Below are 15286 nucleotides of genomic sequence, written 5' to 3'. Positions count from 1 at the left end.
CAAAATATCTTCTCCGAGTTGTAGATAATACCTGTAGCAGTCCATAAATTGCTTCATTACTCGCTTAGCAACAAATCATCATTTCCGTGGGCCTGTGTCCCACTGCAACGCCGGGTCGGCCCTGTTACTATGGATTTGGCGATGTTAGTGTCAAAGGGTGGCCGGATGCCTTTCCTGTCGCCACCCCGTACCCCCTCCCCCTTCCTGGGACGGAATTAGTGTACCCCAGCTGTCTGCATCTAGTGTAAGCCATGATATAATGCGAACGTTTTCAAATGTCTGTGGGTTATGTAACTGAGGCGAGACGTGGAGACCAGCCCGGTATTCACCTAGGGGGATTTGGAAAACCGCCTAAAAACTATAACCAGGCTGGCCGGCACACCGGCCCTCGCCGTTAGTCCGCCGGGCGAATTCGATCCGGGGGCGCATACCGAAGTCCAGGAAGCAGCGCATTAGCGCCCTCGACTAACCTGGCGGGTTCGCCTCGCAACAGATAAATGAATTAATTGACAACACGACACAGAAGTAACTACATAAGGGCTACAGTAGTGCTGTACATATTATTATTATTATTATTATTATTACCTTTACTGTTAGTAGGATGTTATCAGACACAATGCATTAACAACCTGTAGTCTTCCAATTTCTGCCAGTTCATAAGTTAGGAGTGCAGCATTCAAGTGATTTACGAACATTAAGTACATTGCACACATTTTGTCTTCGTTGATTTTACACTGAAGAGCTAAAGATAATGCAACACGTTTTTAATATCGTGTGGAGATCCCGCGAGCACGCAGAAATACCGCAACACGGCGTGGCATGGTCTCGACTAATGTTAGAAGTAGTGCTGGAGTGAACTGACACCATGAATCCTGCAAGACTGTCCATAAATCCGTAAGAGTACAAGGGGGTGGAAGTCTCTTCTGAACAGCACGTTACAAGTCATCCCAGATAAGCTCAATAATGTCCATGTCTGCAAAGTTTGGTGGCCAGCGGAAGCGTTTAAACCCAGAAGAGTGTTCCTGGAGCCAACCGTTGCAATTCTGGATGTGTGGGGTGTCGCATTGACCTGGTGGAATTATCCAAGTCCGTAGGAATGCACAATGTACATGAATGGATACAGGAGATCAGACAGGATACTTACGTACATGTCACCTGTCAAGTGGTTCAAATGGCTCTGAGCACGTACACTATGCACACTGTAAGTAGCGTAAATAAAAGGACGCTATGTGCAAGAAGCATGAAGCGCCCTTTGAATGTATCCTGATAGCTAAAAGAGCCACGCGCACTTACAATAAGAAAATGCTACTTGACACTGAAATCAATATCAAAGATAGGGTCGCCACCAACTCTAGCCACACGACAAAGAAGAAGTAGCACTGAGTCGGAAAATTACTTAATTTATTAATAAGAAAAACTCACAGAAGAACATTCATTGTAAAGTCATTGATAGAGAATGGGATGTAGTTATTAATATGATCCAGGCATTCTTCCCGTGAATCAAATATTGAGTAAAGTAAATAGGTCGTGAACACCATGCGTAAGTGCAGCCTGCAGCAAGATTCGTGAAAACACGATCTATTCCAGAGCATTAGTTTCAGATAAAAAAAGGGACACTAATCACTACACCTGTGCACATGGAAACGCTATAGGTGGGCCAACAAGGAAAACTACAAGGTAAATGGCGAAGGTAACGGCGACGTAACATCGGTACACAAGATAAGATTGAAGGCAAAATTATTTATTACTTAAAACATTGATGTAGTGCATCTATAGACTGCTGTTGGATGCTAACTATGTACAATTGCTTGTGAAATACTATACGTTTCATAACAGACTCGCGTGCCCACTCGGTCCGCGGAGACAATTTCTATGGACCGTGGCCAAATTTTAATCACATGAGACAAAGAAAATTCACAAGTACACAAAAATTACCAAGATCCGGAAAAGATTAGAAGCATACACACACAGTTGTAGGCACATAAACATTCACACTGAACCGAGGGCACTTCAACATATGCAACTCCTTTGTGCTGCGTTCCTCTCACGGATCAAAGTCAAGACTGCATTGGGAATCAAACTGAAAGTCTACAAAAGCCTTGCATTCCCTGCTGCAACCCAGCAAGTAAATCTTTATAAGACGAAATTCGAGACCAAAAGCTAAAAGCTCCCCTCTCTATGTGACAACGCGCCACGCGGTCAGTCCAACTCACCCTTCTTCAACTGGAGGACAGCTGTGTACGCTTCCCGTACCGGCGGCAGACTGCCTCCCGCTTCTCCAGCCTCTTCCATGCTCCGCGTGGACCGGAAAACCCCAGGATGCCATTTCCGCCACCAACCTAACGCAGGTGGATTTCTCACAAGTAGCGGAAACCTCTTTGCCGACTTGACCACTACGAGAGTTGGCAATGAAAGGTGGCTACAGGACCCTTTCATCACGTCCCGGAGAAGACTGTGCCGCGAATTTTCTCGTCATGCTAGGAGATTCGCCAACAGTCTTCGAAACAAACATACCCTAACGAGTAACTATTGCAACAGTAAACAGCAGCACAAAGGAGTTGATTAATCTCTTATATCCAAGTGAGCTTTATCTGACCTTAGTCAATAATTGTGACCTCATGCGGTCCGCAAAGCAAACAGAACAAATTACATTAAGCGTGATATACTACGCTAACATCATGTCATCTGACCTACTACGACCACAACCATGAGATATTATTTTAAAATTGCTTTAACCAACTATCAAAAGTTAATATAGAGACATAGGTGAACAGGTACATAATATATATAAATATATAAACAAATACAATGATGCAAAATCATTATCACGAACCAAAGCAGTATCATCTGGTGCTGACATATATAAAAACATGCAAGTGAAAGTGCAAAATATAATATTCACAACAAATACAGTGATACAAAATCATTAATGAACCCAATGGTATGACAGCTGGTAAATAATCACCTATGGAAAATAAGACATGAGTACAAAAACACATCCAGAAATCAACTCGTTGACACGCTGTCATTTTTCAATCCGCCACATGGTTGTTTCACTGGGTATTCTCTTTAGGTGCTGGGGTGGGCGTCTCTTCTAAAGGCGACTTGGAGGATAAGCTACTAGGGGACCACAACACTGAACTGGGGAGTTCGCAGCGGCGTTGATTGTAACGTCCGTTGTAACCCAGGTTGTTCATCCTAGACAGCACCCCGCGACGTTGCCTCGTGCCCGTTTCCACCCTCTGCGTCCATACTGTGGGATGGTTCGGCGTTGCAGGACATCGCCACTTGTGGGCCCTGCCTCATCATCGAGAAGGCGGCTTGGCGGTCGTCGTCCGTGTGTTGTGGAGGAATGTGTTTTACCGACACACGCCCCCGTCTCCTGTCGTGTCAATGGGGAGACACGCGCTCTTCTGCGTCGCATTGAGGTCGACGTAAACTCGTGCGGGTGTCGGGCTTGAGACCCGCTTATCACCTCTTTGCACCGTCTCAGCTGATGCGTCAGTGGTGGGACCCGCGTCCCTCCGGGCAGTGGGCGTTACCTCATCGCAGCAGCCGTCTGGACTAGCGGCGCTCAGGGATCGGCGGCCTCGCCTGGTGTGCGTCATAGTTTCCCTTTCGCTTGTCAGATGACTAGCGCATGGGGTGGAACGCCGGCCATCAGCTGGCGCTGCCGTGGTGACACGCCTGCGGGCTCCGGTGTGAGCCTGCGCCTGGGGGAAGACCAGCATCCCCTCCCCTCTGCCGGGGAAACAGCTGTGACCGCTCGCCGCATCACTGCTTCGCCGTTGATACCAGGGTTCGGCAACGCCTGCCGGTGGACCAAGCCCTGTGCTTTCTGATGCGGAGGCTCCCTAGGCGGCCTTGCACCCACTTAAGAACTGCGCTCACAGGGATCGTTACAAAATATCATGGGTACAGATTACCACAAAATCTTCGGAGTTTCTCACTCCTGATCAATACATGGAATAGTGCCCAAAATTAACTTGACAAAAAGGGCCTTCTTAACATTAATAATAAAAAAACAATGAAGAAAATTAAATAACCAATATTCAAACAAACAAAAAATCCTTTTTATAAAATATAGTTCCGGCATTACATCTGCTGTCAATCATTCAGGGTAGATCTTGTACAAGGTTTGGTCAGGATTTGGATAGGATTTGGCGCCGCTGCTAGCTACAGACACAAAACTCTACCTGCTCCTAACTACGCTCTCACACACAATCTACACAGCTCGTACTAGTCACCATCACCATATAGCCCGACTACAATTCCCACATATAAACAAAATATTCCTTTCAACACCAATACCCATATCGTTGTTCATTGACTGCTCCTCCAAGGTTTGCAGAACATGTTTGCTGATCTGTGAAAAATTTCCGAGACTTCTTTTCTATGGACATTGCATAATAAAAGTTATGATTAATGAGACACAGAAGGTTCATTCAAGTCACATCTGGAATGGTAAATGTTTCAACATCTATTCATCAGACTAATGCAAAAGGTCAGTGGGCATAAAAATGGAAATAAAAATCATCCTATCCTATTAGCAAACACATAAACACTTCGTCCTATAAGTACATAAAAAAAATACTGTCAAAAGAAATCCATTGTCCAGGGCCATGAGTACCCAACTTACTGCTATCATAAGATACTCATAATGATTACACACTTACTCACCACATGTCCCCAGGGGTCCTCACCTACCGTCATGTTATTTCAGCTTGGAGGTATCGCATTGATTCTCTATTAAATATCAAGCTGCTTGAGTTTATAAGCTGTTTCCATATACGCCTTCTGGGGTTTCACATTCTGGTGTCCTCAACCGTACCTAGTTGTATGTGACGGCAAGTTACACTTTCCAAACCTCTAATAAGGTGGCAACTCTGAAAATCAAACACTATTAATCTCCCTTCATACACAAATCCTTCACCTACAAGTCACCAAGTTGCTTCATTAACATCGCAGTACATTTGAAAAATCTCACTGAATCATGCTCACCTAAGGGGAATAAGAACACTAAAACTGTAATTTATCATCAAGAATTATCTTACGACCATTGACTCGCCACGCCAACACACCCGATACCTTTTTAGTTATCAAAGAACGAAAGCCATCTTACTGTAATAGGAAACGCTTCATATGAGCCCATAATCATTCACATTCAGATGTTTTGAAGCTGCACAACACTACTCTTTCTGCTGACAAGAAGAAATAACTACACACATATTGGGGGACCCTTTACAATTCATAGAAAATATAAACTTTAATTTCAATCACACCAGAGTGAATCAAAACATTGGAAAATATACACTGTAATTTTACGAAACAGAAGCGACTGGGTTTACCGCAGACACACCAATACTGTGGCCCTCCCTCAACAAATCTTCCATAATAACGTCTTTCTTTATCAAATGCACATCAATATCTTCAATAGCACGGGTCCTCATTAAGTTGCGCCAACCGAGTCATCCAATAGTCATTGATCCCTTTGATTAGGGGTATTTGTCGGATTGTGCCGCGGGTTTGCGGGACGAATTTCAACACCCACTGGCAGACCACCCGTACTGTTTACGGCACCCCTGTTGTTGCTTGTTCGATAATTATTCTGTGGTCGGTCACGACTACCGTTCCTAGGTCCGCTATAATTACTCCAATATCTCTGCTCATTACCATATCTTCTAAACTCCCGGGGGTGTCTTTGATTTACTCTCGGCGAATGATGACGATTGGCATCGTTCGTTCTGCCCGCGTTCCGTGAGAAATCGCGACGCTGCCAACGCTCGCGCATTCTGTAACTCTCAGGCGAGTCATTACGTCTGTATTGCCACCTGTCTCTACGGCTGCGGCTTCGCTTGCGCGGCCGCTGCTCGTAGGCGCTCTGACCGTAATTCTGCGTGGTGCCATTCGCATCGCACTCAAGCTCTAAAAGGAGACTGCGAAACCCCTCTACGTCATCCTGACATCGTCCTGCAAGGATAACGTGCCGCAACTGCATTGGAAACTTTCCCAGGCAAATACGAATAATTTCTGCAGGTCCATAAGGACCGTCAAGATGTTCATTCGGCTGCAGCATGTGCTCGAACATCTGCACAGGGCTGGAGAATTTTGACCTGTTTAACTCTGGTAGCATAATGAGTCTGTGTTTTACACGACTTTGCGCTGCCACTGACCAATATATCGACAGGAAGTGTTGACGAAACTCCCCAACAGTGTAGCAATTGCGTGCAATTGACCTCATCCGCGCCGCTGGCTCACCTTCGAGGTAGCCGCACATATACTCTATTTTGTGCGCACTGGGCCACGTAGGAGGGAGGGAGAACTCGAACTGCTGTAACCAGGCCCGCGGGTGAATCCCCGTAGCCGAGTTACGGAAGACTTCAAACTTCCTCACGGTCAGAAAATGTTTAAAGTCAAACTCGTGAGTTTCCCTTGGCGAACGTTCCTGAGGGGATCCGCGCCGTTCCCACCTGGTACGAGATCCGTCATCATGACGATGATCAAATTCACCATCGTTCCCGGAATCATCGTCGGAATAATGGCCCTTTCGTTCATTTCTTTCAACTTCACGGGCCTTTAACCCTTTTAGGTGAAGTTCTAAACGGGCCATGCGCTCACATATTCCCTCGGTAACCCCTCTTGGTTGTATTTTTATTTCACACTGTCCACGCGGACATTTCGTTATCGACCGTATTTCGTCTGCATCCGCTGATGACGAGGTAATCGATTCCCTATTATTGTCAGACTTACGCGCCACTGCGTCTGAGATCCTGGCTATTTCTTCTCGCATCTCTCGGTGGGCCGTGTCTTGTTTTGTTTGCGTAAGCCCTTGCTCTCGCTCGAGAGCTATTATCGCCTGGCTGAGGGTTTCTACCTGCGCGCTAAGGTGGACCGGGTACTTAGCCGCAGTGTCCTCTATTCGGGACACAAGAGCCGCGTGGTCACTCTGGCATTGTTCTGCTAACGCGCGGAGATCCCTGGCGGAATTTCGTCCTACTCGGGACTCAAGAGCCGCTTGTTCGCTCTGGCATTGTTCTGCTAGTATACGTATTTTCCCAGCGAACCTTTCTTCTTGTTCCATCACTTGCTTGCTAATGACTTGGTGCCCCTCTTCTAAGGCGGAGATGCGTTGGTCAATGATCGCCAGTTTCTCCCCAACACCCTGTACTATTTCACTAGTCAATCTTTTATTCGCTTCCTCGACATGCCTCCTATTTTCTTCTGCTTGTTTTTTATTCACTTCCTCGATATGTCTCCTATTTTCTTCTGCTTGTTTTTTATTCACTTCCTCGATATGTCTCCTATTACTGTCTAGTAATTGTCGTAGCATAGCTTGTAATGAATTTGCATCTATCGAATGATTCGAAATCACTACGGCGGGCTCAGGATGGACAACACTTGTACTTGTGTTTTCCGCGTTTCGTTCCTGGTCGGACTCGACGTTTTGACCTCGTCCTTGTTCAGGGTTATTGTCTGGCAGGTTTTTCCGATCGCGGCTCCCTGAACAGCTACGCGTCTCCATCATAAGGATAGTAACTCCGAGCTCCAAAATACAACAAGAATAATGCCAAAGTCTCCTAATGGACTCACAGTCCCCACAAAGCACCCAAGATTTACTATATGACACCGATACACGCCACAGGACAAGAGTCAACCCACACTTGTAACACAATTGAATACTAAATCACAATATCTATACAGTAATACATATACAAGATAAAACATGTAAGAAAATGCACACCTATATCTAAATTCACGTAAATTCTGTATCACAGAAAGACAATATACCAATTAGCACATCCAACCGAAAATAACTAATCCTCACTGCGCATCAGAAGATCTCTGGTTTACCGAAATCCGTGAGCAGGGTAAGCCATGTGTAAGTAGCGTAAATAAAAGGACGCTATGTGCAAGAAGCATGAAGCGCCCTTTGAATGTATCCTGATAGCTAAAAGAGCCACGCGCACTTACAATAAGAAAATGCTACTTGACACTGAAATCAATATCAAAGATAGGGTCGCCACCAACTCTAGCCACACGACAAAGAAGAAGTAGCACTGAGTCGGAAAATTACTTAATTTATTAATAAGAAAAACTCACAGAAGAACATTCATTGTAAAGTCATTGATAGAGAATGGGATGTAGTTATTAATATGATCCAGGCATTCTTCCCGTGAATCAAATATTGAGTAAAGTAAATAGGTCGTGAACACCATGCGTAAGTGCAGCCTGCAGCAAGATTCGTGAAAACACGATCTATTCCAGAGCATTAGTTTCAGATAAAAAAAGGGACACTAATCACTACACCTGTGCACATGGAAACGCTATAGGTGGGCCAACAAGGAAAACTACAAGGTAAATGGCGAAGGTAACGGCGACGTAACATCGGTACACAAGATAAGATTGAAGGCAAAATTATTTATTACTTAAAACATTGATGTAGTGCATCTATAGACTGCTGTTGGATGCTAACTATGTACAATTGCTTGTGAAATACTATACGTTTCATAACAGACTCGCGTGCCCACTCGGTCCGCGGAGACAATTTCTATGGACCGTGGCCAAATTTTAATCACATGAGACAAAGAAAATTCACAAGTACACAAAAATTACCAAGATCCGGAAAAGATTAGAAGCATACACACACAGTTGTAGGCACATAAACATTCACACTGAACCGAGGGCACTTCAACATATGCAACTCCTTTGTGCTGCGTTCCTCTCACGGATCAAAGTCAAGACTGCATTGGGAATCAAACTGAAAGTCTACAAAAGCCTTGCATTCCCTGCTGCAACCCAGCAAGTAAATCTTTATAAGACGAAATTCGAGACCAAAAGCTAAAAGCTCCCCTCTCTATGTGACAACGCGAAACGCGGTCAGTCCAACTCACCCTTCTTCAACTGGAGGACAGCTGTGTACGCTTCCCGTACCGGCGGCAGACTGCCTCCCGCTTCTCCAGCCTCTTCCATGCTCCGCGTGGACCGGAAAACCCCAGGATGTCATTTCCGCCACCAACCTAACGCAGGTGGATTTCTCGCAAGTAGCGGAAACCTCTTTGCCGACTTGACCACTACGAGAGTTGGCAATGAAAGGTGGCTACAGGACCCTTTCAACACATCACGTACACTATGCACACATTCAAAAATCAACTTATGATTCGTTCAGAAACCAACTTAGAATGCGTTCAAAAACTAACTGGGATGCGTTTCAAAATCATATGAATACTCGATAGACCAACGTGCACTGGATGCTAGGCGCTTTCTGAAACAAGTTTTTTTTCTTCAAGAATATGAATTTGGCGAACCCTGGAACTTCCGCCCGGGGCAGATACCCCGGTTTGCCCCCCTCCCCCCCCCCCCCCTAGATCTGGGCTTGCTGAGTCAAAAAATGGTTCAAATGGCTCTGAGCACTATGCGACTTAACAGCTAAGGTCATCAGTCTCCTAGAACTTAGAACTACTTAAACCGAACTAACCTGAGGACATCACACACATCCATGCCCGAGGCAGGATTCGAACCTACGACCGTAGCAGTCCCACGGTTCCGAACTGAAGCGCCTACAACCGCTCGGCCACCGTGGCCGGCCTCACCTGTCAGAATCGTATCTAGACGTATCAGGGGTCCCATATCACTCCAACTGCACACGCCTCACACCGTTACAGGGCCTCCAACATCGTGAAGATTCCCCTGCTGACATGCAGGGTCCATGGATTCATGAGGTTGTCCCCATACCCGTAAACTTCCATCCGCTCAACACAATTTGAAACGAGACTCGTTCGACCAGGCATCGTGTTTCCCGGTCATCAACAGTCCAATGTCGGTGTTGACGGGCCCAGGCGAGACATAAAGCTTTTTGTCGTGCACTGATCAAGGGTACACGAGTGGGCCTTCGGCTCCGAAAGCCCATATCGATGATATGTAGTTGAATGGTTCGTACGCTGACACTGGTTGACGGCCCAGCTTTGAAATCCGCAGCAATTTGCGGAAGGGTTGCACTTCTGTCACCTTGAGTAGTTCTCTTCAGTCGTCGTTGGCCCCGTTCTTGCAGGATCTTTCTCAGGCCGCAGCGACGTCGAAGATTTGGTGTTTTACCGTATTCGTGATAGTCACGGTCCACTTGTGAAATGGTCATACGGGAAAATCCCCACTTCATCGCTACGTCGGAGATGCAGTGTCCCATCGCTCGTGCGCCCACTATAACACCGCGTTCAAACGCACTTAACTCTTGGTAATGTGCCATTGTAACAGCAGTAACCCATCTAACAACTGCGCCAGACACTTGTTGTCTTATATACAGTACGCGTTCACGACCGCAGCGCCATATCCTGCCTGTTTACATATCTCTGTATTTGAATACGCAGTTTCTTCGGCACTTCGGTGTAAATAGGGTTGCAGTGAGCTTGTCAAGCAATGCAGTGGAATAATGTAGAGGAAGTATGTTTTGTAACAAGTGTCTACTGTGGATAATTAGCTTTCTTATCCGAGAAGGAGCTGTGAGTTGCATTTGCGATGCACCATGAATTCCTTCGTCTTTCATTCTAGCACACACACACTCGAAACCAAATATCATTTATCTTTCATGATTTAAAAACAAAGGTTTTCCAAGAAAAGTCTTTCATTCTACAGTCTAGTTAGTTGCCAAAGTTGGTGATAATATGGTGTGGGGGCAACATACGTCGTGGGGAGGAGGGAGGGGTGGGGAAAGGCGGCAATACTAGCTAGTGTCTAACCGCACTCAAGGGTCTAAGAAAGATTGGCAACCACTGTTCCAGGAGCTCCTCAACTGGCCTTACGTCACTGATTGCAACCCGTTCCAGTCTTCCCACCAAGGAAAAAACAATCCCTGGCAATGCCGGAAATGGAGCTATAGTCCTCCGGTTGGCTCTGTGACCATTCAGGAGAAAGAGTTACAGGCATATACAGAATAGAAAAACCAGGAAGAACGGCTACAAAGTGTGTACACGACGGTCGTCATTACAAACCCGCTACAGATTCTTTTTTTCCAGCAAGCAACAGCGGACCACAACAATTACGAGCGGAAGGCCACTCAGCGGCGGGACCTTACGGGCCGCTACCGCAAAGTCGCGCCGGCCCGTTCCGCGCGGGCAGCCACTGACAGAAATTACCGATCGCCGGGCGCTGCATCCGCAGCCACAGGTAGCAGGCAGCGCGTGCCCCGTTTTTTGTTTCCGCGCATCGCCGCCGCGGAGCAGCGGGCAGCGAGAGGCGCGCGACTGGGGCTCTGCCCTCCCCACCGCAGTGCCGCTCGGGCCTCCGCCGCGGACGGACGTTCGCTCGATCGCTGAATCACGTACCTACCTCCTTCGACTTCCGACCGCTGGCTGCCGCGATCGCGAGAGCTCGTGTGATATCTTCCATTGCCCAAAGAACGGATGAAGATTTGTCTCTTTCCGCAGGAACGCTGTTGTCGGTGATTCTTCGACAATGTGTGGATAACGTAGTGACCTGAACTATATAGTGTTGAATGACAATGGCGTCGCCGTGGATGTTCTCACTATTGTTGGTTCTCCAGACGGCGTCCGTGTGCGTTGCCAGCCAGTGGGACGGAGTGTCGTGGTTCTTCGATTCCTGTGAGTAGACCACGTTCAAGGTTATTGCCTTAATCGTAAGGCCCTGCCCTACCTTTAGACTGAGCAGGCCTTGATCTAAGAGTGGGGGGGGGGGGGGAGGGGGCAAACCGGGGTATCTGTCCCGGACGGCATTTTCGGGGTTCGCCAAATTCATATTCTTGAAGGAAAAAAACTTGTTTCAGAAAGCGCCTAGTATCCAGCGCATGTTGGTATATCGAGTATTCATATGATTTTGAAACGCATCCCAGTTGGTTTTTGAACGCATTCTAAGTTGATTTCTGAATGAATCATAAGTTGATTTTTGAATGTGTCCATAGTGTACGTGATGTCCCTGACAGGGGAATCCCCGTCGTATCTAGAAATAAAACACTTTCCTGCAGGCAAATTAGGACGGGGGTGTATGTGCTGAGTCGAATAAACCTGAACGGGTGAAAGCCAATTGCTGTTTGTTTATGTGGTTGATTGTGTGTACGAATGATCAGCGTTGTTATAATTATTAGGGAAATCTGTAGATTCAAATTACCAGAATGGAAATAGACGACTAACAGGAATAACAGATAAGAAAGATTCCATGTTATCTTCTCGGTGTATCCAGGAAGAAAGAAAATAATTTGCCAGGTCGCTGCACTAGCAGTAGCACAGTCCCCGCTTCAAGTTCTATTCTCGGAATAGCGTGGAAAACGTAATAACACCTAACCGGATAATAAACGCGGGATAACTGTACCTGCGATCCTGGCATTTAGTGAAGTTAAGTGGAGGACAAGTTTTGACAATGGCAGGAATAGGTAAAGAATTAGTGATGACAAGATCGTTTGTTAGAACGAGGAAGGAGAAAAAACAGGGACATCACAATTATAAGGAGGAATATGACGATTCCAAATTTATGTAAAAATATCGTACTATTAGTTTTCGATCTCACGCTTGAGAAACTGGAGCGTATGAATGAAATGTGAAACTATTTCCTAATACAAAACTTTCTGCTTGTAGTAGGCCTAATAGGCATTTGATTGGTACTTCGTAAATTACGCTCTGTCGCGTTATTTATGTAAACGAGGTACGTAAAATCACCATTTGTCCAAAACAGTCTCGCTTATTTGGCGTGTGCTGCAGTACTGGATAGGCCCGTCCCGTTTTATCTAGCAGTCTGTGACAAAATAGACGTAATCACATCGACAAACCACACCAGTTACAATCCGTATTAACAGCTTTTTCAGTGTTAGACGACATTCTGATTTTTCATGTAGCAAAACGTTTGACGTAATAGATTCTTTCGCAGGAAGAAAAGCACACCATGTAAAGCTGTAGCAAGAGTAGAGATGAAAAAAATGCTGGGACCTAAGGATTGAAGAAATGTGTACTATCTTGCTTGTCTCTTGTCTTTACTAGTTTTGTGTTACCTTTATTTAATTTTGCGTCACACAAAAGAGAAAGTTATTAGCTAATAGGCAATAAAGAGTGCAAATTTTCTGAAGAGGTCTTATTCTCCTGGTCACAACTAATCCCACCCAGTACTGATTGTGAGGTTTTTTAAGGGTGTAGGATGTCAAATCTGCCGACTGGGATCAGGAGAAGCGCCACAGGATATTTTAATTTCCACTGTCCTTGAATATAGATGTGATGTAAGCATACACCTTTCAATTCCACAGAACGAAATACAATGAAGTGCGATACAAGAATGCTGTGTGAAGAGGCGTGGCACTGCACTCTGGCACACTTAAGACCGAATAACATTTCTTACATTTCCTCGAACATATATGTTTTATATATCATACCCTTCAGAAAGCTGAGCGCTATAAAATGAACGTATTTTTGAAATATCGACTTTTTTTTAATTTTTGACGTCCTATCGCAAACACTGCAGGGGGGCACCACTATCAAATTTTTGCCCCGATTCGGAAATATAGTAGACCCGGGGCTGTGACTCAGCATCAATCAAAGCATTATTAATTAATTAAAGTACGGTTATGTAGTAAATCAAACGAAACTTGTGATCGCACTGAGGATTTCTTGGCATGGAGTAAGTAGCGTTTTATTTCGTATGGAAAGTGATGAAATGTCGTGTGGCTAGGGCCTCCCGTCGGGTAGACCGTTCACCTGGTGCAGGTCTTTCGAGTTGACGCCACTTCGGCGACCTGCGCGTCGATGGGGATGAAATGATGATGATTAGGACAACACAACACCCAGTCCCTGAGCGGAGAAAATCTCCGATCCAGCCGGGAATCGAACCCGGGACCTTAGGATTGACATTCTGTCACGCTGACTACTCAGCTACCGGGGCCGGACGTATGGAAAGTTATTAACCGATATAGAGGTTACTAACACAGACATGCTCCAGAGAAGTGTGTTAGGACGGTTGCTGTTCATGTTATATGCAGATTATAGTTTTTCTCAGGAGGAACGGTCAATATTCAGCGACATGAAAGGAACGATCATTCGAAGCAAAAAAGTACAGTCAACATGGTCTCTGAAATGCACACCTTAAGATCTATGAGCACTTCTTCATTTTAGATGCAGTAAAACAAATCTCTTCTACTGCAGGCTCTTTGCTTTCCATATTTTGACAGGAAGTAGTAAGAACCAAAACAAGAAAAAAATGTCCGGTAAGCAATGGCTTTAAAATGCACTCGTAATAGCTGTAAACTCTTGTTTAGTAGAAGAGATGTTTCACAATTGCAAAGATGAACAAGTACTCATAGCTCTTAAGGTATGCACTTTAGAGCCCATGTTTACTGGACATTATTTCCTTGTATTGGTGCGTACTGCCCATACTACACCCTCTCAAAATATGGAAAGCAAAGAGCTCCTCGTAAAAAGATATTTGTTTCACAATACTGAAAATGAAAAAGTGCTCTTAGCTCTTAAGGTATGTATTATGCATTTTATAGCCCATGTTTACCAGTAGTTTTTGCTCTGAATAATCGTTCTTGTCACATCCATGAATTTTGACTATTCCTTCTGGGACATCCTGTATCAGAGACGTAACAGACAGTATTAATAGCATCGGCAGATTTTTCGCGGTTGATGCAGTTTTCTATAATGAAATACTATCTGAAAAACGCTGCACATACAGTCAGCCAGGGGACTCAGAGGCGACAAAATTCAAAACTTGTCAATTAAAACCCATACGGTGAGTTTAAACACGTTTCGTGTCCCAAGAACTAAATTTGTGAAGAAGTACGCAAAACCTATTGTATTTCAAAACACTGATACTTGTCTACTTAGTATTTTCAGTAAATTACCTGCAAAGCAAGCATACATCAATAGTATACGCAAAGTATGTCTTTTTCTGTTACTAATACGAATGTGGGTGCCATCTTCTTAAGTCAACAATGTGAACTCACAACCTCAAATGATTAAGTCCACAGTAATCAGCGATTATTGAAATAAAGCTAGAAAACGTTAACAAAAATGATTTATACACACTTCAGTAACTTTAAATTGAAACTGAAAATTCAAAATCGGAAATAGGAAAAAAAGGAACGATTTAGCATATCCAACAAAAATGCCACATTAATACCCTTGCCAAGTGGAGAAACAGGGAATAAACTTTAGAGGCTTATTCAACTTTAATTTCATCTATAACACTTCGTTTGCTTATACAACTCCTCATCTGCTCTCGTTAATGGATGTATTGCATTACCTTCATTATTTCTATTTTTTAGTGTCGATTGGCATGACTGAAGTTGTTCTGAAGG

The 15286-nt window shown here is 44.9% G+C and overlaps 1 protein-coding gene across 2 annotated transcripts in view; it reads left to right on the top strand.

Moving 5' to 3' along the window:
- The window catches only part of LOC124613962 (laminin subunit gamma-1), a 1180138-nt gene that overhangs the window by 819033 nt on the left and 345819 nt on the right, over positions 1-15286 (top strand). The window contains exon 1 of one of the 2 annotated variants that reach the window (XM_047142746.1): positions 11295-11591. The exons of the other annotated variant lie outside the window; for it this stretch is intronic. Coding sequence (XP_046998702.1) covers positions 11486-11591 — 106 coding nt within the window. The 5' untranslated portion in view covers positions 11295-11485. Of the gene's footprint in view, positions 1-11294; positions 11592-15286 lie in introns of those variants that run through there. 2 annotated transcript variants of the gene reach the window in all.

The sequence above is a fragment of the Schistocerca americana genome, chromosome 4 (assembly GCF_021461395.2).
Source record: "Schistocerca americana isolate TAMUIC-IGC-003095 chromosome 4, iqSchAmer2.1, whole genome shotgun sequence".
NCBI classification, from domain to species: domain Eukaryota; kingdom Metazoa; phylum Arthropoda; class Insecta; order Orthoptera; family Acrididae; genus Schistocerca; species Schistocerca americana.
The sequence above is the reverse complement of the archived record's forward strand: the minus strand, read 5'-3'. Positions and strand labels throughout refer to the sequence as shown.